Here is a 23668-nt window from a genome sequence, read left to right as displayed (position 1 = left end):
AATTTTTATATTTATCTCAGTCATAATTAATTTTATCCTTATACAATGTTATGGCACACCATTTATAGTAGTCATACAGTTCTAATATCTGGTGTATGAACTGTGGAACTTTGCGGAACCAAAGGTAGCACACTGGCTCGAGTGCCCAGCCAGGAATTAGGAAGACCTAAATGTAAATCCAGCCTCAGACACCTACTAGGGATGTGATCCTGGGCAAGTCACTGAAATGTCATCTGCCTCTATTTTCTGTTTATAAAATGGGGATTAAAATAGCAGAACTGACTCTGTCCCAAGGATCAAAGGAGACTGCAAGCCTTTAAAGTGCCTGACATAAGAAGTGTAGTAGTAGTAGATGCTTAATCATTGCTCCATCAGAGAAGAAAGTAAGGACCCCAGAGCCAAATGACTCCAGGACCCAGGAGGAGGCGTTCAGGGTCTGAGGGTGTAGACAGTGTTAACACTGATGACATAGACTTGGAGTTAGGAAACCTGGGCTCAAATTCCCACTTCTTATGGCGGTTGTGATCCTGGGCAGGTGACTGAAAGTCTCTGAGCCTCGGCCTCCTCACCTTTAAATGGAGGCTACAAAGGCTAACAAGGCCTTTGTGGAGGCAAAACAGACAAGACCAGATGGGCCCTCTAAACGCAAAACTGGGAGGCAAGCAGGCCGGAGACAGGGCGCCTGCGCAGTCCCGCAGTGGCGCCAATCCTCGGATGGACGCGAGGGGGCGCCGTGCGCATGCTCCATAGCGGCTTGTCCGCGCGCGCGTTCTCTTCCTGTCCTGCCCTTACCGCTCAGGCAGTTCCTGAATATACGCACGCGCACTTCCAGCGCAAGAGGCCGCTCTAGCCCCTCACTGCTCGCCTGCTCGCGGCGGTGGCGAAGGGAGTGGGGGTTGGTGCCCTCCAAGATGGCGGCGCAGAGGAGGAGCCTGCTGCAGAGTGTGAGGAAGCCACCCGCGGACCGGCGCCGTCCGGCCTCGGGGCTGGGGGCCGGGCTGGGCTGGGAAGGGGGAGGCTGGTTCGCTTCAGACTAGGAGGGAGGGAGCCCTTTAGCGCGGATCGACCATGCTTCCCCGATCTCCATCCCATCTCATCGCCGCGGCCCCTCCCCCTTCCTGAGGAAAGCCCCCTCCCTCTGGCATGGCGCGTGCGCAAAAGAGCCCTGGATGTCCTCGTTCCCCTCTGAGGCGTTAGTGCGCGCCCCCTTGTGGGAGCCGGAGCCGGCAATCTTGATACGCAGGCGCACTGCTCAGTGGCGGAGGAGTTGGTACACCCTTGGCGTCTTGGTCTCGCGGGACTGGACTCCTGGGAGCGTGCGTCTCCGGGTGGCGGGAATAGGATAGGAAGGAAAATAAATGGTCCACATGGCCTGCGATGGGGAGGAGGAAGGAGCAATGGAATGTAACCTCCTCAAGGGCAGGCGTCTCTTCCCCATGATCTTGGCATCTATCCCAGCCTAAAAAAGCACTAGTACTGGGGGTCCTAGTTCTAGAGTGGGAAGAAACCTCAGAGGCCATTTGGCCCAATGGTATCAAAATCAAATAGAAAGGGATCCCACCACTTAGATTTAGAAAATCTCAAATTGACAATAACCACATTGTTATTTTGTTAAACATTTCTAGGCCCCACTCTGAAATGCCCAGCAGCTTCCTCCTATTACAGAGGAGGAAACTGAGGTCCAGGGAGGAAAATTGACTTGTCTAAGGTCACTCATAGATCCAGAACTAGAAGTCATCTAACTTGATCTCTCTTTTTCAGAAGGGGAAACTGAGGCCCAGAGATGCCTTAAGTGACTTGTCTTCTGACACCAAACCCAAAATAATACCATGATGGGGATGAAGGGGATCCTAGACTTAGAGCTGGAAAAGACTTTGGAGATCATCTAATTTAGTTTCCTCCATTCTCCAGTTGAGATAACTGAGGTCTGGAAAGGGGATAGAATTTGAAATCGGGTCCACTGACTCTTTCCCATGATGCCATGCTGTTTCTTCTAACTAAGGTACAATCTGTCTTGTTAGTCACTAAGAAGAATAGACCCCAATATGTTTTAAGAGGCCTTATATTTTATAGTCAACTTCAGAGCCTGGATATCTTGACTTCAAGTTCACTTTCAGTCACATATACATTGAATGGTTCTGGGCAAGCCTCCAAATCTCTTAAGATTCTTTAATAAATTGCAGGATCTGACTTGGTAAGGAGAGATTAAGACAAAAAATGGAAGACATCTTAAAGTTTAATGAAATGCCATTTAGGTTTAGCTTGTTATCTGTAGGAAATTTTTTTTAAAAAGCTTATTTTTAAAAGTGTTCAGAGGGGAGAATATGTTAATGGAAACTCTACCCAACTGACTTAAACCTGGCTTAAACAAGAAACTCTTAAGTATCTGAATTTTGACTACTTTTCAAATGAGGATGCCCCCATGTCATGGTGCTGGCAAGAAATTTTTGTTTAAATGCCTACCTTCTGTCTTGGTATCAATTCTAAGACAGAAGTAGGACAGGGGCTAGGCAGTTGAGGTTAAGTGACTTGTTCAGGGACACACAAGTAGGAAAATAGCTAGTAATCTTTTAAAATGACACAACCAGTATATATCAGGAAGTAAGATGACTTTGTTTTATAGGAGCCTAGTTTATGAGCTAGAAAGGACCTTAGGAACCATCTGGTCCAATGATTCTCAACCTTTTTGCTCTCAAGACCTCTTTATATTCTTAAAAATTATTGAGGTTCCCCAAAGAGTTTTTGCTTATGTGAATAATAACTATATTTGCCATATTAGAAATAAAAATGGATAACATTTAAAAATATTAATTCATTTAATAATAAGTTCATTATGTATTCACATAACTATCATTCTTATGAAAAATAACTTTTCCAAAACAAAAAACGTAGTGGGAAGAGTAGCATCGCTTTTACCTTTATATATATTTGTTGTCTAGCTTCATAGAAGACATGCTCCTATCTGCTTCTCCATTGTTTTTTGTGATAGGTTGTTTTGGTTGAAGTAGATAAAGAAAATCAGCCTCACGCAGATGTTGGAAAAGGGAGGAGTTTTTAAAGAGTTTTTTCAGATCCTTGTGGGTGTTCTTTGTGATTGTGCCAAAACTCAGGGTGTCATAGTTTCAATGTGGTGCCTGAAACCAGATGATTGAATTTTCCATCCTCTCAAGTTAACATTCATTGGCCCATCTTGCACTTTGGATCTTTTACAAGTGGATGAATTTGCAACATCATATATTGGTCATTTAGACAACATTGGCTCACTAATGTTCTAATCTTTCAAATATTGATGCATTTAATTGTATATTATCCCAAAACCATGTCAGACTCACAGTGAAAGATGTAAATTGTCCAAAATTCTAATTTTTGCTTGAAAGCTCCAATTTTATCATTGGCTACAAATACCATAATCTGTTTTCCTTGAAGTGACAGGTTTGCTTTATTTAGTTTTGAGAAAATATTTGCTAAATGCCCACATCTCAATAACCATAGTTTGTGGGTCTTTCTAACAAGTAAAAATAGTGATCCAAGAAAAAGTGATCTATCACCTCACACTATTGAGATAGCCATTTCTCTGAGGCATACTATAAACGTGGCTTATTTGTGGATAGCAGTTCACTCAGTTTGGTGCCACTGTCTCCATTCTTGATGAGGCACCAGCACTTTTACCCACCATGCCCTTGCCACAATGCAAATGTCAGCACAGTTGTGCCAGGACTGACCAGAGATTCACAGAACACTGAATATTTCAGTACCATTTGTGCTTGTGGCCAAGTGCTCACACAAAAGGTCTTCTTTGATAATCAGTCCTTAGCAGTACAAGATGACTACAAGCAAAGCAGCAAGTCCAGCCACATCTTAAGGTTTCTTTGTAAGACAGAAGTACAATTCTGCAGATGAGCTCAGTCTTCCAATTTATAGCTAAATCTTTTAATTCTTTCATCTTGTTGACTCTGGAAAACTCAATTCTAAACTTGTAAAAGAATGAGAATGAAAAAGACCTTCAGATTATTATGGACTTCATGGTTTAACCTCATGGACCCCTTTAAACATCTCCTGAACCTCTAGGGGTCCTTAGACCAGACTTCTGAGAACTGCTGATCCAGGCCAACACCCCCTTGTGTTAATGACAAGGAAATAATTCCAAGGAAGTTCACTGACTTGCTCCAGGTTATAGTTAAAGAGAGGTGGGATTTGAACCCAGGTTCTTAGACTCCAGAGAACACACTTTGTCTCTGTCTCTCTCTGTCCTCAGCCATTGGGAATACATGAGAAAAAGCAGAAACTGAAGAAATACTCGTTCAGTTGAAGCATTTACTGTTCAGCTGAAGTGATGTCCTTTTGGTTCCACAACTAGTAACAGGTAGAACTATGGTTGATATAAATAGCTTTGGCCAAATCACTTCCTCTCCCTGGGCTTTGGGCTGGATGATCACTCAGCTCCCTTCCAGCCCTAAATCTATGACCCTTTAGTGCAGGGGTCGGCAACCTTTTTGGCTGTGAGAGCCATAAACGCCACATTCTTTAAAATGTAATTTTGTGAGAGCCGTACAGTGCTCACAGTGCGCACTCCTGTAACAGTGCCTGAAAAAAAATTGACTTTATGGCTTCTGCATAAAGAGCCATACGTTGCCGACTCCTGCTTTAGGGTAAGACCCTGTAGCTATAGTTGTATGCATCCCTCTTTGGAGATTTGTAATGCTTGGAGTGAGCCACAGGTGCTAATTCAGACAAACTGTTGTTTAGGGGGTGGCGTTCTAGATGAAGGCATCACCTGTCAGAGTCTTGCCCTTTTATGAGCCAGCCTCTGCAATTACTTCTTGGTGATATTTTAGGATTTCAGAAAGTCCCTGATTTCATTGGTGCTTCCTCCACTAATGCAGATTGCAGCCTCTTTTTGATCTTCAGGAGTTCCCATAGCCAAAAAGAATTCATCACTTGCATCACAGAATCATAGATGCAAGGCTAGAAAAAGCCTTCTATTGATGATAAGGAAACTAGCCCCTTGCAGGTGATTAAGGCTTGCCCAAGATTACAAAGGTAGCAAGAGGCAGGGCCAGGATTTGAGAAATTTTCTCTGCCTCTTGGTCAGTCTTGAGACCAGTGCCAGGCCCATGCTCAGAACCTTTCTAGGATCATGAGAATTAAAGCCAAACTTGCCCTTTCTTGTGTTCTGTTTGGACACTTGGATGGCCACATGTTAGGTGGTGGTAAAGGGGATTCTTTTAGAGGTGAGAGTTGGACTACAAGACTCTTGAGGTCTCTACCTACAAACTGTGAAATTCCTTGGAGTCACTTGGCCCAGGTGCCCTTCATACCATGACTGGGTATCTTCATGACGGTAAAGCCTTTTTGAAGGATATCAATGCTGATGATTGCTTCCATTTATATAACCAAGCCTTGAGTCTGTGATATTGTTTGACACTTCTTGGGAGAGAGGTGCAGGTGTAGACCTCTATTGACAAGAAGGTAGGAAGTGGATGAAGAAATGATATTTCCCTGTGGTGGCACATCTGGTGATTTGTACGGCAAGACCTCAGGCCCAGCTCTTGTGCTACCCAGTTCTGTGCCTGCTCCAAACACTGATGGCTAAAAGATTATTGGAAAGTCAAGGCTATATGTGGCATAATAGAAGGGGGACTGGATTTGGAGTCAGTAGACCCAATTTTGAGTCCTGGGTCTACTTCTTATAAACTGTATGTTCTTAAGTAAGACCTTTTCCCTCTCTAGGCTTTAGTTTCTTCATCTCTAAAATGTGAAGTTTCCTTCAGATGGTCTCTTCTGATCCTTTGATTCCATGGTGTTTGAAATTATTATTTAAAAGGAGTGGTTGGGGTGGGCAGCTAGGTGACTCAGTGGATTGAGAGCCAGGCCTAGAGATGGGAGATCCTAAGTTCAAATCTGGCCTCAGACACTTCATAGCTGTGTGACCCTGGGCAAGTCACATTGCCTAACCCTTACTGCTCTTCTGCCTTAGAACTAATACACAGTATTGATTCTAAGAGGGAAGATAAGGGTTTAAAAAAATAAAAATATAAAATAAAAGGAGTGATTGACATGCTTATGCCAGTAAGCTGAGGAGCAATCTAAAAGACTACCAGTCTTGAGGCTAGAGACAGAGTAGTGTAGGGGAGTTGTTGACCAAGACTTAAGACCTGATTTCTACACCTGGGCTCTGGCCTAACAGTGTATGAGCAAGGCTCCTATTACCTTCTCTGAGTCTCCATTTTCTTCATTTGTCAAAAGAATACAATCTCTTCTGCTTGACAGGGCTTGTTGCCAGAACCAAAGGAGAGGATTGGTATGAAAGAACTTTGAAAACTATCTAGTGCCATCCAGATGCCAAGATTTCAGGGACCACCCATTTTCAGCTCCACCAAAGGTGGAACAAGAGGCCTTTGTCAGTGATCAGGGACATCAAGTCAGAAATCAGAGCTTATTCACACTGGAATGTGCTCCTAAGGGCACCCATGAACTCCTCTCTAGCCATTTGCTTGTGGGGGAGAGTTAAAGTGCAATCTTCCCTAAAGATATGAAGACTGATGAAATAACTTTGCCCATATTTCTACAAAATCGTAGTTGCGAGGCGGATAGGGTGGGCACTCCTTTCTTCTAAGAATACTAGCAGTATACTTAGAAGGAATCTTCAGAATTTTGGTTAGGAGATGAGTGAGTGGGAAGGAAGGAAGGCTGGGTCTAGGACAATGGAACATTCAGAGAAACAGACAACAGGAAGAATTATACTTTTATGGAGATCTTTGCCTGGAGCTTTCTCTGTCCCCATACCAGCCTTTCATTTTGAGTCCACCTTTACACCTTTTTTGGCCCATCCCCATTGTTTCTATGAATTTGGGGTGTTTTGGTCCTCCGTATTTTTTGATGTTCAGGGTATGGTTTGACCTGTGAGTCAAGTGTTCCCATCCTCTGTACTCTTTTGGAGAGAGAGATGACCCTCTGAGCTGGTATATAAGGGCATCTTAGGTTTCCCACAGGTACTGAAAGGTTCAGTTAATCAGTTTTCATAGAGTGCATTGTGTTTAATGGCCCCATGAAAGACCTCCTTTGGTGCCCCCTTGTGGCTGCGTGGTCAGAATACACTCTCTGGGCACGGGCGCCCAGGATTTGCATCTTTTGGTGGGAATTGAATCCTCCCAGCTCTGAAATCAAGGCTCTTGGGAATTGCGCAATAAATGGAGATGATTTATGTAAGATGTTCCTGAAATTGATGTTTGACAAATTCATCTTCATGCCAGAGTCATGCAGTGAAACAGGAAACTGCTTCACAATGATAATCCCTGCTCTGATTTCAATTGGAAAGCTGCATTTTCCTTATACATTGGATTATATAGATAAGAAAAATGGAAACTAAAGAGGCCAAGTGACTTGTCCACAGCCAGAGAGGTAGGAGGAGTCAGGACATCATCAGCTCTGCTCTTCTGACTCCAAGTACATCACTGTTGGCCCGCTTCCTAGGCAGAGTGCTTTGAGTTAGTTTTTGTATAACAGCTCCCTTTCTTGGCCTGTTTTCTCTGGTTTTAAGCAAGCTTATACATATTTACGCTATCTCAAACTCATGTGTGACAAGGCTATGATTAGTACAGAGAATCATCCTCCCTTACACATTTGGAAGCACATATACATGGATTTGGACTCAGGATATTTTGTAGCCATGTGGGCTGGGGTGAAGTGGTGGGTTTGTGTGAATACATGTGTAGAAAATATAAGAGCTTTCCCAAAAGTATTAAGAAATTTGAGAAAGGGAGAAAAAAACCTAACAGCTTCTTTGTAGTCTGTGGCAGCTATGATAAAATGAGAAAGTCTGGATAATTCTTCTCAGTTCTAGCCTGCCTTCTTCCATATGCTTTAGGGAAACTACACTGCCCTCTGGCCCTGGTATATGACTAGGCCTTTCCTCATGCATGTCACTTCTCAGACCACTCATCCTGCATCCAGCCCAGTCATCATCTGGGGAAGCAACTTCTGTGGAGAAGGTGGCAGCCAGCTCCCTCAACTGCCACACACAGGAGAGATAAGGCAGCTTTGCTGAAGCAGCAAGGCACCCAGGGGGAGAGAGACAGGAGGCAGCAAGTGTCAGGCTACCATCCCCATCACCCCCACTACCATCTCCCCTCATTCCCTTATGGAGACACCTTAGGCCTCTGAACTCAAGCCTTGGGAAAAGCTATGCTGCCAACCTACTACCAGTCTGGGGAGATGCAGCCCAGGGATTGCTCCTTCCTCATGAAAATGACCTTAAAGAAGAGGCCTGATGATCAGCTTTGCCCTTGTTCCCTAAGGGCGATAGGACATGTCCATCTGATTGACTGCTGAAACCTTCCCGATGTGCTGTCTCCTTCATTAGTACATGAGATCCCCAAAACAGAGATTGTCTGACTTTGATTTTATCCCCAGCACATAGCACACTGCTTTGGACATAGTAAGCCTTAACAAATACTTTATTCATTCATAAGAATGTCTATATGCCTGAAATGTGCAGATCTTCCTCCATTCTCCCCTTTCCCCCTTTTTTTGGCTTTTCAAATTCTACTTATCCTTTAAAGCCCAGATCAAATACTACCAATTCTTGGGTGAAGAATTCTCTGATTCTCTCATTTGGAATTATCTCATTTGTATTAGAATGAGTGCAAAGATTACAATGCTAAGTGGGTTTATGGGACCCATGTAACACTGTAATCTTTGCACTCATTCTAATCCATAGATGTTTATCTCTGTGACTAGAGATAAGCTTCTCGTAGGCTGGAAGCATATCTTATCTTGTCTCCTTCGATGTTAGGATAGTGGAGGCATGTATCAAATTGATCAGGCCACAAGGGTTTGTAAGCAGCCACCCCTGGTGCCAGGTATCAGGCCTAGGGCTTGGAAGCAGGCAAAAATGAAGAGCTCTGCTGGCCTAGAAATTCAAATTCTCTTGGGGGGAGACAGCATGTCCATATACATGTACATTCAAAATAAATAGAAACTATTCTGGGGAGAGGCCTTAGCAACTAAGCAGAAATAGAAAAGGGCAGTGCTTTGAAGGTGATACATAAGCACATTCCAGGCACAGAGGGTGACCAGTATAAAGCCACACAAATGGGTGAATGGCAGATGTAACAGCAAGAAAGCCCCTTGGGCTAAGCCATAGAGCATGTGGAGGGGAGTAACGTAGGGTGGAACCTGGTTGTGCCAAATAAAGGAGTTTGCCTTTGATCCTAGAAGTAGTTAGGGAGCTGCTGGGGTAGGGGAGTAACTTGATCAGACTGAGGCTTTTAGAAAATCACTTTAGTAGCTCTGGAAAAGATGCCTTAGAAGCTGTTCTCATGGTTCAGAGGACAGGTAGTGAGGGCGATGTGAATGGAGAGAAGGGGACAGCCATGAGAGATATTGTGTGAGGTGAGTCATGGATAGAAATGGAGAACAGAAGAGGCAGTTCAGGCTTTCCCACCTAGACCTGTGTAAAAATGATGGATGCTTAGACCCATTCTTTCCAGTATTGGAATTTAGTTAAGAGTAAACTATGAGGGGCAGCTGTGTAGCTCAGTAGATTGAGAGCCAGGTCTAGAGACGGGAGGTCCTAGGTTCAAATCTGGCCTCAGACACTTCCCAGCTGTGTGACCCTGGGCAAGTCACTTAACTCCCACTACCTACCCTTACCACTCTTCTGCCTTGGAGCCAATACACAGTATTGACTCCAAGATGGAAGGTAAGGGTTAAAAAAAAAAAAGAGTAAACTATGAGTCATTCAGTCAATAGATAAGAGAGCTGGTAAGAATACCTCCCATATTAGACTGCAGGCAGTGTCCAGTGATATCTGGATGGCATTGGTCTCATCTAATAAATAAATAACAAAAGTCTTTAGGCTGCATTGAGTGAGGCCCAAGGTCCTGGGAGCAGGGCATGTATGATGGGCTTGCTTTCATTTTAACTCTAGTCCCCTCCCTCTTGATTATTTTCTATTTATCTTGTAGATATCTTGTTTGTACATATTTGTTTGCTTGTTGTTTCTCCTTTTGGACTGTGACCCCCTCCCCCAAGAGTAGGGATTGTTTTTTGAACTTAGCACAGTGCCTGGCTTAAATGTTTATTGATTAATTAATTGTCACAAAAGATTTTTAATAATTTTCCTTTAGAATAAACTTCGAGAACTCATTCCTCCCCCCCACCCTATTTCTTATAAGTTATAAGTTTTATTTTGTGTGCTTTTGGTTTGTTTTAGAAATTTCATGTTTTTCTGACATCTCCATAAAATCCTGGCCCACTGCCCAGTATTTGTTGGGGTTCTAGCATTTATAGACCTTCCAAGTGAGCATATTTATAGTCTTTACAAAGTATTAGGTGTTATAAGACCAGAGACTTATCATTACAAGAGCTTATTGGATCTCTGGGTTCATCTGTTCAGAGAAAAGTCACTGTATTGGACATGGAAGAAAGCATGCATGGAAGGATTGTGCTAGGTCTGCTGGATTTGTTTTGGGAAGCAAAAGACCAGGCTAGGGCATGATAGAAGAGGGGGTACATCTCTCATGTTTTTCTTGTTCTCCCTAGGAACAGCAGCCAAGTTGGACTGATGACTTACCTCTTTGCCAGCTCTCTGGAGTTGGCTCTGCCCCAAATCGAACCTACTCTGTTGATGGCAAAGGGACTGAGAGCCATCCATTGGAGGATAATTGGCTCAAGTTTAGGTGAGAGGCTCAGTGTCACTGTCCTGCTGAGACTAAGAGGGGAGTATCCCTAGGCAAAAAATGACCTGATCTCATAGTTTCAATATATCACCTCAGTGACCATTCACTGACTTGGGGTATCCATGTGACCATAGTATGGTGAGTCACTGCCCTGTGTCTACAGAGACATAATATAGTGTAGCTACCCCCAGCCAATGCTATCATTGTATAAGGGCATCCCTGGAGCTCCCCAAGGAAACTTGGGAAGGCAGAATAGGGTGGAGGAGCACAGGTTCAGAGGATGGGGAGCTCAACATCAAATAGAATCCCTTTATTTTACAGAGGAGGGAACTAAATTAGCCAAGATTACATTGCTAATGTAAGTAGTAGAGCCAGGCTTCTCATACTAAATCCAGTACTCTTCTCCCTGCCCTTGGAGATAGCTAAAACTATAGAGCTGAAGAGGTCCTCCATGGTTGAACTCCCCCAACCTATTCCTCTTCTCTGTGTTGAATGGCTTCCCTGCTCATTAGAGCTAACCTAAAAACCTTTCTTCCTTTCTGGCTCTTTCTGTTAGGAGCGAGAACAACTGCTTCCTCTATGGGGTCTTCAATGGCTATGACGGCAATCGAGTGGCTAACTTTGTGGGCCAGAGGCTTTCAGCAGAGCTGCTGCTGGGCCAGCTAAGTGCTGACCACAGTGAAGCTGATGTGAGGAGGGTGTTGCTTCAGGTAATGGCCTGCTGACCCTCCAGGTCCCTTTGGGTCTGTGGAGGAGAGGGAAGTAGATCCTGGCTCTCCCAGGGCTAGATAGGGAGCCGGCAAGAGGATGGAGGTGATTGTGTTTCTGTCTCCTGGGAGATCAAAAATTTCAAAGAGAATGCCACTTGTTAAGAGCAATAATGCCGGTTTAGCTGGTCCTTTATTGTTTACAGAACCCCAAAGTTGGAAGAGACCTCAGAGGTCATCTGTCACAGCCCCTTCCTGCGCCCTAATATGCTCTCTCTTCTCCCAACACTCAGTCATCTTCCTCACCAGCTCCTCCTTCCCTTCTTTCAGATAGAAAGATGTCCCTTTACTGCCAGGGACCCTTTGTCTCATTCCTTCCTATCTTCAGTAGATCACTCCCAGTCCCATTCCCTCTCTCTCTTCTTTTCAGTCTCCTATTTTTCTGGCTTCTTTCCTCTTTCCTAAAAGCCCCCTTACATTTGAGAGGATCAGGAGAGGCCTACTGGAGAAGGTGAGCCTTGATCCCCTCTCTTCTAGAAAGAGGTGAACAATTCCATGAAACTCCAGGGCCTGGCTATCAGTTGGGGAATATTTGAATAAATAATCACATATGGATGCAATAGAATAAGCTCCTACTATGTGTGCCAGGTCCTATGCTAAGTGCTGAAGATACAGATAAAGATAAAAAATTCCACTGAAACAAAGAGTTCACATTCTAACGGGGGAGACAACATGAAAATGACAATATGCCCACACGATATGTTGCAAAGAAAGGCAATAGACACTGCCTGCTGAGTGTGAGGAAACCAGGAAAGCTAAGAAGTGGAGGTGAGCCACTGAGCCCTTGGTGACTGATGTTGTCTCTTGACCAGTCTTCATACATCCTCTTGTTTGCAGACCAATGGTGACAAAGAGGTCACTCCCTGATCTAGCTGCCCTTTATACTTTGGGACAGTTTTCATTGTTAGGAAATTTTTCTTCATGTTGGGCCAAAAGATGCCTCTTCTTAACTTTCCTTCTGGAGCTGAGCAGAGCAAATCTTTCCCCCCATCCACATAATAGCCACATTAAGACATATCATGGTCTTGGCCCCCATAAACTTTCTCTTCTTTAGGATTAGCATGGCCTGGTTTCCAAAACCTCTACCCAGAGAGCCTCATGGTCTTCTGCTCACTGATTTTCACCCTGACCTCACCACACTTTCCCCACAACCTCCCCATGAGATGGAAGACACAAGGGTGGTGACACCCATCTTTTGGGCGAGAAAATGGAAGCCTAAGCTAATAGACTGTGGAGATGGCAGTGGTGGCAGAATCCTTTCCTTTGCCATGCTCCCTTTACAAGGATAGATCCCTGGCCTAGGCTGGGTATGACCCCATTTGGGGTGATATCCTCTTTCATGGGGCTTATCTGAATTGAACCCCTGATCTTTGCAAGACACAACACTAACCAGCAGCCACTTGTAGAAGTGAGTGCCCCTGTGTTGTTGGGGTGATATAGCCCCCTCCCAAGCCCCTGTTGTCCCCCAGCATCCAGGGACATGCTCTTTGTTTTTAGGGTCATGACCTTCTAGACCTGTGGTTGAGTGACCTGAACTAGACCTTTGGTTTCTCATCTAAAAGAGATCCATCCTTATGATACCCTTAAAGTTTTAATCCCACCATTATCTAATGAAAGAATTTGGGAAATTAGATTAGTGAGTGTTTCAGAAGCTGGAACAGTGTTTGCTCTGACTCACCTTCCTGCCTTTTGCCCTCCAGGCTTTTGATGTTGTGGAAAGAAGCTTTCTGGAGTCCATCGATGATGGTTTGGCAGAGAAGGCCAGCCTCCAGTCCCAGCTGCCAGAGGTAACAGCTCCCATCCTCTGCTGAGGATGAGCCTTGGGCTTGCCTTGGTTCCAGGGAAGTCTGCCTCCCTTCATCCCAGAGACTGTTGGTCTACTACTTCACTGTTTCCCCTCAGTCACTAGCCTACTAGGGTGAGGCTGCAAGGGGTGACTAGTTGGTTTGACTTTTAAGATCATAGAATTTAGAACTAAAGGGAACCCTTGAGATTAGCTCAGCTGTCTCATTTTACAGAGGGAGAAACTCAGGCCCCAGAAGCAAAAAAAAAACTCACTTGAGTTCACCCAAGTATTAGAGAATGAAGCTGTAATTCAGGTCCCATGGGCCTTTCTTATCTCCCACATGGTCTCTCTGAAAGATCTTTGAGAGGCTCTGGGTCTGCAGCCATCCAGGACATAATCTTATGCTTTGTGCTGTGATGATGCCTCTCAGCCTCAGGCCCAGACTTCTCATCACCCCCAGTGAGACCCGTCTTCTGAAGTTCTGAAGAGCTGGTGGGCCTATTTAGGTTTGTCTTAGGCCTCCTGGGCTCTCACTGTGCTACAGGGAGTCCCTCAGCACCAGCTGCCACCCCAGTACCAGAAGATCCTGGAGAGGCTGAAGGGGCTGGAGAGGGAGATTTCTGGAGGTGCCATGGCTGTGGTAGCAGTCATCCTTGCCAACAAGCTCTATATCGCCAATGTGGGTGAGTTTCTACCTGCCAAGGGCAGGGGAAGCAGGGAAGGGGCCAGCAAAGATCTTAAACTGGGAATTCTGAAGAAGAAAAGTCAGGCCCCCCCTGCTAGAGTCATTCTGCTTTAGACCCAAGCTATGCTGACGCTGTTCATAGTTACTCTCACTCCTGAGGAGTTCTGAGGAATTGCCCCATTTACAAGTTAAGCAAAATAAGCAAGTCGGGGCTGTTCCTAAATGGGTCGGTTACACTCAGACTTGCTCTCTGGGAAAGTCAAGGTGGCTCCTATTACTGTTTAGGTAGTGGACTATGAAATGGCAGATGCTGTGTGGATGGAGTACAGTGGATTTTTTCCTTACCTGGGTTTCTCCCTTTATAACAAAAGGAGAGGGATATATTAAGGAATGGCCAATAGAAAATTAAAAGACATCAATACAGCTTTTTTATTTATAGAAAGGAAATGATGGAAAGTAGTTTTTAGATTTTTGGGGATAAGACTCCTCTCTCTGGATAGATTTGGATACAGTCTTTTCTCCTGAGCAATAGGAAAAGAGCTTGCCTATCTTTTTGGGGGGGGGGAGCAGGTGGGGGGTTCTCTTGCTTTTTTCATAAAGCAGGTATGTATTGAGATGCCCACTCTTCTTTCCACTCCTCTTATCTTTCCCTCTCCATCCTTTCTGTTTAATCGTTCTTCTTTTGGATCCTCCCCTCCCTTCCCATAGCTGGCTGCTGACCAACTACTTTGGTCCCAGGTACAAACCGTGCATTACTCTGCAAGGCCACTGGAGATGGGCTGCAGGTGACCCAACTGAATGCTGACCACACCACTGAAAATGAGGATGAACTCTTTCGCCTGTCCCAGTTAGGTATGTGCCCTCTGCCTAGAAGGAGGATCCTCCCTGGAGCAGTTGGCCCTTGAGGGCCTCTGGCCTCTGTTGGAAACTTGAAGTCCAAAGAACTGCCCTTTGACCCCTCCAGATGTGCTCCTTGGGCACAAGCTGACCCAATGAGCAAGTGGAGAGTCTGGTAGATAATAATAATGGATTCTTATTTCTGGCAAATCAAGATGAGAGGCTGGGGACTCTACACTTCCCCATGGCAATCTTGGTGGTAACTTGAAAGATAGTCTCCTCAATAGCATCACATTCCCTTTCCCATTGCTGTCTTTATCTCAGAACATCTTTTCTACGCTTCCTTGAATTATTATATATTTAATTTATATATATGTATGTATATATATATGCATATATATAATTCCTTTGAATTATTAGGATGCTAGTTGTGAAACTTTTGGACTCAGGACTTCTTTATACTCTTAAAATTATTCCCAAAAGTGCTTTGGTTCATAAGGCTTTAATATTTGCCATATTTGAAACTATTATTTTGCAAATAGTTTGGACCTCACAGACCCTGTGGAAAATGGTCTTAAGGACCCCTCAGAGTCCCCATATCATATTTGAGAACTTCTGTATTACAGGAATCTCTGAGATTTTTTTTTTCACTCTGGCAGGTTTGGATGCAGGGAAAATCAAACAAGTGGGGACCATTGGTGGCCAGGAGAGCACACGCCGAATTGGGGATTACAAGGTCAAATATGGCTACAGTGACATCGAACTGCTCAGGTAAGTAGCAGCATTGCATGGCCTGGATGAAGCCTGGGAATCAAGTGATTGAGAGTGACAAGGGACACTGACTGGCCAGCACTGGGAGGGCCTTCAGGTCATACTGTCTGAGGACTGATTGGAAGAAAGTGGAGTGTAAACCTGGGGAAAAGGAGGCAGAGAGGGTGCCTAATGTCTACTAGCATTTGAAGCCTTGTTCTGTTTGACCTGCAAGACAGGACCAGGAGACCTGCATGGATGGGAAGGGGAGAGGGGATCAAGAAACCCTTCTAACAGTGAGTGCTGCAGGATGAGCTGCTCCCTTCAGGTAGTGCTATAACCTAAGAAGTTCTGTGAGGTCCAGGATTCAGCTTTTGGCCTCCTGAGCCTTTCTGGTTGGGGAGCTGCCCTTACCATTCTTCCATCTCCTCCCTCTCTCCTCCTCCCCTTCCCTTCCTTTCATTTTGTTGGGGAGAGGGCCTGTCGGCTCTCTCCATCACCAGTGTGAAAGCCTAAGAGATGGCTTCTCAGGATTAAATGTTCTGTTCTTCCCGGCTCTTTTCTGACAGTGCTGCCAAGTCAAAGCCAATTATTGCAGAGCCAGAAATCCATGGTGGGCAGGCCTTAGACGGTGTGACTGGCTTCCTGGTATTGATGTCTGAGGGGCTCTACAAAGCCCTGGAGGCGGCCCATGGACCAGGGCAGGCCAATCAGGTGAGCCACCCCACCCACCCACCTCCCACCCCACCAGCAGCATCCTGGGGGTCTCTTCCTGCCTGCTAAGTGTCTGGCCAGTGCCTTGGTAGAAATTCTTCAGGGCAGTACTAGTTGGTACTATACTGACCCCCAGGCTTTCTCACCCATATGACATTCAGGCTAACTTAGCTGAACTGCTTGGTTCCCTTGTGGCCAGCAGACAGTGGGAACACCTACCAGAAAATGGGTCTCCTCCTTTCTAATGCAGAGCCATTTTCTAAAGTGGCCCAGCCAGGGCCCACCTTCCGGAGCTCTCTATGTTCTCTGCAGCCAGCCCCTGGACCCAGGTTGGTCTTGCTTATAAGAAGAAAAAATGAGACCCTCAGCTCTAAGGCAGGCAGTGACCAAGCAACAGGCTCTCTCTGGGCCTGAGCTGGGAGGTTACAAGCTTAGGGATTATTGAGTGTGCTCTGCAGCCAAACCTTTGCCCCTGAAAACTGTTGAGAGGCAGAGAGGCTTATGGGCCCATTCCCTCTCCAAGCCTTGACTTCCCCATCTGTAAAATGGGCTATTATTACTCATGCTTCCCTTTGTGAGGGTTCTTGTACACCATAGAGAGCTACCATCCAGCAGCAACTGAGGTGACAATTATGTCATTATCAGAGGGACGACCCTCCAGCAAGGCCTATGGACAGAACCGATCATCCTAGAGAGGTACCTGAGGCCCAGGCAGGATGTACCCCTGTCTTCCTTGCTCCATCATCTATCTGCCACCTGCCTCGGTCATGTTATTAATCCATACAATGCCTTAGTGGGTCAGAGTTGAAGGATCATGAGACATGTGCTCTTTCCTAGATTCATGTGTCTTTCAATAGATAATATCTGTCTCTGGCTCTCTTGGTTTCCCGGCTATAAAAGACGAATACAAAATGCCACCTGCAGAATAATTACCCATGTGCCTCTGAAGTGGTTCTATTATCTCAATTATTACTGTGGCCTCTGGACCTGGGGCAGGGCAGCTGCTGTTTTCCCCATTGCTGATAAGGAAGCCGAGGCCCACAGACAAAGGTCACTTTGCCAGCCTCTTGTTTCTTCCTCCTAATTAGGAGAAAAGTGCCTAGTTCTCTAGTAATTGGTTAAAAAGAGCTTTCTTCATGCCAGCTCCATAGAGTCACTGTGCAGTGTTATTATGCCCATTTTATGGATGAGACAAGGAGGCTCACAGCATTTGTCACTCACCGTCATGATGCAGCTGTTCGATGGGGCACTGTGGGTTGGGGAAGGATCTGAGTGTCAAGCTCAGAGGGCCTCTTATGTCATCCAGTTTTCTGAGGAAGAAGATGATAGCTAACATTTATGTAGTGCTTATACATGTGCTGGGTGCTGTGCCAAGCATTTTACAATTATAATTTCATTTTATTCTCACAATAACTCTGTAAGGTAAGTGCTAGTATTATCCCCATTTTACAACTGAAAAAACTGAGGTAAAGTGGCTTGCTGGAGGTCACATAGCTAATGTTTGAGGCCAGATTTGAACTCAAGTCGTCCTGCCTCCAGACTTGGTGATCTATCCACTGGGCCACCTAGCTTTGAATACCTTTTAGGATACTCAGCAGAGCTGAGAGTGACCCTCTCCCCCTGGCTGGTCAGCCTTGATCTGGGGGCTCTTCTCCCCAATTCTTGCAGGCGACATCTCCCCATCCTTTGCCTGTGCCTGGGTCTACACTTGCCCTCGTGTCTCTTTCTAGGAGATCGCGGCAATGATTGACACAGAATTTGCCAAGCAGACCTCCTTGGATGCGGTGGCCCAGGCTGTGGTGGACCGGGTGAAACGTATCCATGGGGACACCTTTGCCAGCGGTGGGGAACGGTCAACGTTCTGCCCCCGGCATGAGGACATGACTCTGCTGGTGAGGAACTTTGGGTACTCACTGGGCGAGATGAGCCAGCCCACCCTGACCCCAGCCCAAGGTACGCCCACCTGTGGTACTCATCCCAGCCCCCTGCTACATGGGAGGGAGTGCCTGGTGGGGCTCCTGTCCTCTCTGACAGTTCTGCAGCAAGGTCACACTCCCGCACCTCCCATTTTATGTGAGGAAACGAAGGTGCCCAAAAATCATGACCCTGCCTTAGGGTCACTTAGCTGGCCAGTAGCTCCTCAGACCCTAGGCTCTGAGCTCCATGAAGTCTGGGATGCATCGGTCTTATTTTGGGAACCCAGCATTTATTTGTTTAACAGACAATTATTAGGGGCTGCTTCACGGCAAGAGGCTGTCAGCTTTGATTATCTTTGATTTTCTGACTCTTGTTTAGTGCTGAGACTAATGTCCAAACATTGGGGTTAGCGACCCCGTAGGGGGAGCCAGTCACTGCTGTGTGCCAAAAGGACTTGTCCTTTGTGTCCTAAGGGAAGAGGAAGGGGCAGTAAGGGCCTAGGAGTTGGCTGAAGCAAAAGCATTGGGGGAAATCCAGCCTGGAGCGAGCCACTTCCTTAGTTGGCTTTCTGTTGTTCACAGCAGGGCACTCTGGAGTCTAGACCAGTTGGTCAGGAACCTTGTTGCCAGAACCCTAGCTGTATAGTTTGTATATGCATGCATATATATGTATATATGTGTATACATGTGTGTGCATGTTTTTGGAGATGACTTCTCCAAAGTCAAGGCTCCCCTTCCACTAGCCTTCTTATTCTATTTCACCCAGGAGGTCACTGGAGAATCCTGAGAAGAGCTAGCATTTAGATCTCTTATTTCCCACTTAAGATCCTTTAAGTTACAGTCCTCACCACCGCCCTGGAGTTTCTTAGGAGGAGGACCCTGAGGCTTTCAAGCTAGGTCACCCAGCTAGTTAGTGTCTGAGACAGGATTGGAACTTGGGTCTTCCAGACCCCTATGGCTCCCCCAGTGATGGCCTTCCTGCCACCCTCAGTCCATCTATTCTTGAGCCATAAAAGGCTCAGAGAAGAGGGAAAGACCTTTGCTTTTGACCTTCGCAAACAGAGCTGTGGTCATTCCCTCCAGGATGGCAGACCCTGGCCATCCCTGCCACCATTTGCCGCCTGTCCCCAGCCTCCTGTGGGGCTGTCTGTCTGCCCAGCATGCTGGGAGTACTGCCCTCTCTTCACATAACCTGCTTTTTTCTTTCTTCATTATTCTTTGTTCTGTTTGTACCCGCCATGTGCCTCCAGGGCCTTTGGAGGCCTCCTGCCCACCATGGCTGCCTTGGAGGTCCTTGTCAGCCATGAATTCTTAACATTTTTTGCCTGTTTTCTGTGTCACTAAAGCAGTCGTGGGATAGCTCGATGCTAGCCTCATTGGTGGTCTCTCTGATCTTCAGGGTCCTGACTGGTAAAATGGGGACAGTGTGATTTTCCCGTACCCCCTATAAGATAGGCATAGGAATCTGAAGATGCTAGAAGCAGGGAGGATCCCCCTGGAACTGCCTGATTTTCATTCAGTGAATCTGAGGCCCCGGAAGTACCACAGGGGCAGCCAGGTCCCTTGGTGGGTTCAAATCCTCCTCCCACCCCCAGAGCACTGCATGCTGTTACTTTGGGCAGGCCTCCATGGTTGTGACGCTGATGCTAGAGGCAGATGTCCATGGGCAGCCTCCCTCAGTGCTGTCCTCTAAAGCTGGGCCCAGTAACCTCCCCTGGAGCTGGGGCTGGAAGTACAGAGTGCTTTTGATTGCTGGGTCCCCAGCTACTGACCCATTCCTTCTCTCTTTTTTCTTCTTTCCATAAACCTTTACCTTCTGGCTTGGTATCAATTCTAAGACAGAGGAGCAGCAAGGACTGGGCAATTAGGGTTAAGTGACTTCCCCAGGGTCATACAGCTAGGAATACTGCCCATTCCTTTTCAATGCAGCGGTCTAGAGGGCTGCTGCCCAGAAGAAGGTAGCTTGTTTGGAGCCTGTCCGAGTGGCTCAGTGCTCAGATGGAGATAGGATGGGCTCTCTGTGGGTGGGGTGGGGCTCACCTCTCAGGAGCTTGCCTCTCAGCTAAGGGCTGGCTGCCCTGCCCCTTGGCCTCTGAGGGCCCTGATCCTGAGCTCCAAGATGGGAAAAGGGAATGGCGGAGCTGCCGAGATGAGTCCTGCTGATAGATGGAGGAGGGGGTTGGGCAGAGCCTTCCCTCAAGCAGGGCTCCCAGACGCCCTACACCCTTGCACCCGAGGCCCCGCCTCAGGCCTTCCCATGTTCTTTGGTTGTCTTTGTTCCAGGAGGACGTGTGTATCCTGTCTCAGTGCCTTACTCCAGTGCCCAGAGCACCAGCAAGACTAGTGTGACCCTGTCGCTCGTCATGCCTTCCCAGGGACAAATGGTCAATGGCGCCCACAGTGCTTCTACCCTGGATGAGGTGACGCCCACTCTGACCAAGTAAGTCCCTTTGCCCGGCCAGCCCTCTCTCAGCTTGTCCCCAGGCAGCCCAGGGAGGAACCCTGGTTCTCCCCTCCTCTAGGGGCTGTACCCCGCAGGCGGAGCATTTGGGGATGGGGTAAAAGCTAGGCCAGGGCTTGGGAGCTCAGCAGGGCCTTAGACGGTGTTTTTTCTTCCTTTTCCCTGACTTCTTCCCTTGGGCCTGCTTTAAAGAGACCCCACACTAGTAGGAAGAGTTTGGTTCAGCCCCCTCCCCCTCTGCTGGCTAATCAGTGACTGTGGAATCTAGGAAATTCCCCTCCCCGCCCCTTGGCAGTGAGGCCCTTAGCTTGGTGTCTCTCTGCACTCACTGTAGAGACAGAGTCCCTGAATAAGGCTAGGGGTCAGGGGTAGAGCAGGGATCCCCGGTGGGTCTGGGCCTGAGGAAGGGCCCCTCAGAACAGCAGACCCGTCCAACAGGTTCCCTTTAGCCCAGCCTCTTTCCCAGCATGGAAAGTGTGCTCGGCCAGGCCCAGCACTGGGGCTGCTTTGCACATTCCAATCCCCAGCACAATAATAGAGATGCCGCCCCCAGCTCAGTTGGGGGATGTTGGCCCAATGAAACAGGCTACTTTCTGCCAACTCACTCACAGTGGAATGCCGCCATTGAAAAGGACATCTGGGCCGGCATGGGGGAGTGGCCAAATTTCCCTCCCATTTGTCTTCTATGTCCCCAGGGCTCTTGCCTTGTTTCCCCCCCAAACCCTGACAGTGTGCCCTGGCAGGGGAGGTCCCCCCAGAGGGAAGGTCTCTGGAATGTTGGCACTTACTTTTCTCCCATTCCCCTTAGAGGTCCTGGGATTGTGAGAGGCTGAATCTGCCACCAAAGAAGGTAGACTGGTGGAGGAGGGCTGAGATGGCCCGGGGAGGCCTGGCCGCTCTCTGGGAGAGGTTTGTCAGTTTCTCCATTTTGGTCTCCCCCAAATGAAAGATGGAGAAAGCTCTTCCACTTCCTTCCTCCAAGAGGTTACAGAGTGCTTGGAATTCTTCTCGGAGGAGCTTGGGAGAGGCCAGGAGGCTTAGACTCTGAGGTGCAGAGGACCCTGTTTAGATGGAGACTCAACACTTCTATCTGTTGTCTTTTGCAGCCAGAGCCCCACCATGACCCTGCAGTCCACCAACACCCACACTCAGAGCAGCAGCTCCAGCTCTGATGGGGGACTCTTCCGCTCTCGGCCTTCCCACTCCCTCCAGCCAGATGAGGATGGTCGGGTGGAGCCCTACGTAGACTTCGCTGAGTTTTACCGTCTCTGGAATAAGGACCACGGGGAGCAGGGGGCCCTTCCGGTGTCTTAGTGCTGCCAAGAGGGTGGCCCCACAAAAGGGGAGAGGATCCTGGAGGAAGGACTGCTGGAGCCCTTTACCTATACCCTGTCCCCTAGGAACCATTGTCAGGTCCTCGAATCCTCCCTCCTTCCCCAGGGCTTGATCCTTTCTCTTGGAAAGCTGTGGGAGAAACATGGGGACCGAAGAACCTTGCCAAGGCATGGATGAGCTCCACAGAACCTACCAGTCACAGAGGACCGAAGCGGAGACTATTCATTGGAAGCCTGGCCTGCCCAGCCTAGCATTTCTGGGGCCTGAGGCCTCTCTCTCTAAATAAATGTAACTTGTATCATTTTCTGCCTCAGAATGTGTGCACTTGCCCTCCGCCCCCCAGAGTGCTCCTCTTCCCCAGCCTAGGGCTGCCCTGGTGCCTCCAGAGCAGGAAACTCTTGGGGTCCCTGCTCCCTGGGTGGGGTCCTCTCCCCTTTCCCCAGTACATTCCTAGTCTCTCTCATTTGAGAGAGGACAGTCAAGCATGCCAGTATTGTCATACCCACAAAGCAAACTCCACCCAGTCCCTGCCAGGCTTTGGGGGTCAGCCTGCCTGCAAGCCTTCTTTAGTGTGCAGGAGAAAGTGCTGGCATACCAGCTGGGCCAGGAGGTGGGCAGGTTTCCATCTAACCCTTAGATGCTGCAAAGAGGGAGCCTGGGGCATTGGCAAGAAGAGGCCAGCCTTGGGAGACTGTGTCCAGGCTCAGCACCTTGGGGTCTTCCTCAGGACCTCTCTCATATCCACCTCATGTCACCTCCACAATGGACAATGGCCCTTGAGTCCCTCCTCCATCTTCCACCCAGCTCCCAAAGTGACCTAACCAACATGTGTCTGACCGTCTCACTCTCCTGCTCAGAAACCTTCCCTTGCACCTTATTGCCTCCAGGATTAGTTGGCATTAAAGGCCCTCCTCAATCTAGCTCCTACCCACTCTTGGTCATGTCTCAGCCAAGCCTGGAATTCAGCCAGTCATTCCCCATCTCCTTATTTTTGGGCAGGCTGCCCTCCACGCCTGAATGCACTTTGCCTATCCCTTTGAGAAAAATTGTCTTTGGAAGCTCAACTTTGGTGCCTCCTCTGCTTGGCAGCTTTCCTTGACTCTTCTGACTCCTCCAGAATGTTCTTCCCATCCTCAAATATTCCTCAGACATCTAGACATCCCACTCCTGCCCCTCAAGTCCAGCTTCTCAGTGTCCTGTCCATCCCAGGTGGCTGCATAAGCTTTGGGTCAGGAACCGTTTCATTTTCTACCTTCAGATCCCATATTGACCATAGTATTTGCCTCTTAACTAAATAATTTTGAGGAGCAGCTAGGTAGCATGGGATAGAGTGCTAGGCCTAGAGGACCTGGGTTCAAATGTGCTATGTGGGCTTGGGCAGGTCATTTAACCCCAATTGCTTAGCCCTAGTCTTTCTGTCTTACAATAGACACTAAGACCAAAGGTAAAGGTTTTAAAAAAAGAGAAGAATAAAGTTGTTTTGACCTAAGGACAACACCCCCCTACCTCCCCACCCCCCCCCTTTTTTTCGCCTCCAAGGGTCTCAAGAACTGCCCAAAGTGCTGCACTTTGAGGACTCAGAATGTAGAAAATTCCTGGTGAAAAAAGTCTTCAGCATCCAGTCTGCAAGTTAGTGTTGGAGATTTGCCTGGGACGCCAAGAGATTACACGATTTGTCTACTCTACAGCCATACAGCCATACAGCCAGGACAAGTAAGAGGTGGGATTTGAACCC

The 23668-nt window shown here is 47.3% G+C and overlaps 1 protein-coding gene across 2 annotated transcripts; it reads left to right on the top strand.

The window, feature by feature from the left end:
• Positions 1-906: 906 nt before the first annotated feature.
• TAB1 (TGF-beta activated kinase 1 (MAP3K7) binding protein 1) lies at positions 907-22236 on the top strand. 2 transcript variants are annotated; one of them, XM_044678630.1, is made up of 11 exons: positions 907-944; positions 10546-10682; positions 11239-11392; positions 13150-13236; positions 13780-13918; positions 14659-14772; positions 15417-15528; positions 16077-16221; positions 17952-18174; positions 20421-20577; positions 21705-22236. In XM_044678630.1, exons 1-11 carry the CDS (start codon positions 912-914, stop codon positions 21910-21912), a joined length of 1509 nt encoding a protein of 502 aa, XP_044534565.1. In that variant the 5' UTR covers positions 907-911; the 3' UTR covers positions 21913-22236. The 2 variants fall into 2 exon arrangements, with proteins under 2 accessions (XP_044534565.1, XP_044534566.1); XM_044678631.1 differs by having other exon boundaries at positions 17952-18189.
• The last annotated feature ends 1432 nt before the right edge of the window (positions 22237-23668 follow it).

Source organism: Gracilinanus agilis, chromosome 5 (genome assembly GCF_016433145.1).
Source record: "Gracilinanus agilis isolate LMUSP501 chromosome 5, AgileGrace, whole genome shotgun sequence".
Classification (NCBI taxonomy): domain Eukaryota; kingdom Metazoa; phylum Chordata; class Mammalia; order Didelphimorphia; family Didelphidae; genus Gracilinanus; species Gracilinanus agilis.
This window is presented reverse-complemented; position numbering and strand designations above follow the sequence as displayed.

Bases quoted from the DNA above. Each gene is read 5' to 3' on its own strand.
- TAB1 (XM_044678631.1), top strand. From the start codon at position 912: ATGGCGGCGCAGAGGAGGAGCCTGCTGCAGAGT. The intron at 13,919-14,658 runs GTGAGTTTCTAC...CTTTGGTCCCAG, and splicing joins GCTCTATATCGCCAATGTGG to GTACAAACCGTGCATTACTC. The intron at 15,529-16,076 runs GTAAGTAGCAGC...CTTTTCTGACAG, and splicing joins AGTGACATCGAACTGCTCAG to TGCTGCCAAGTCAAAGCCAA.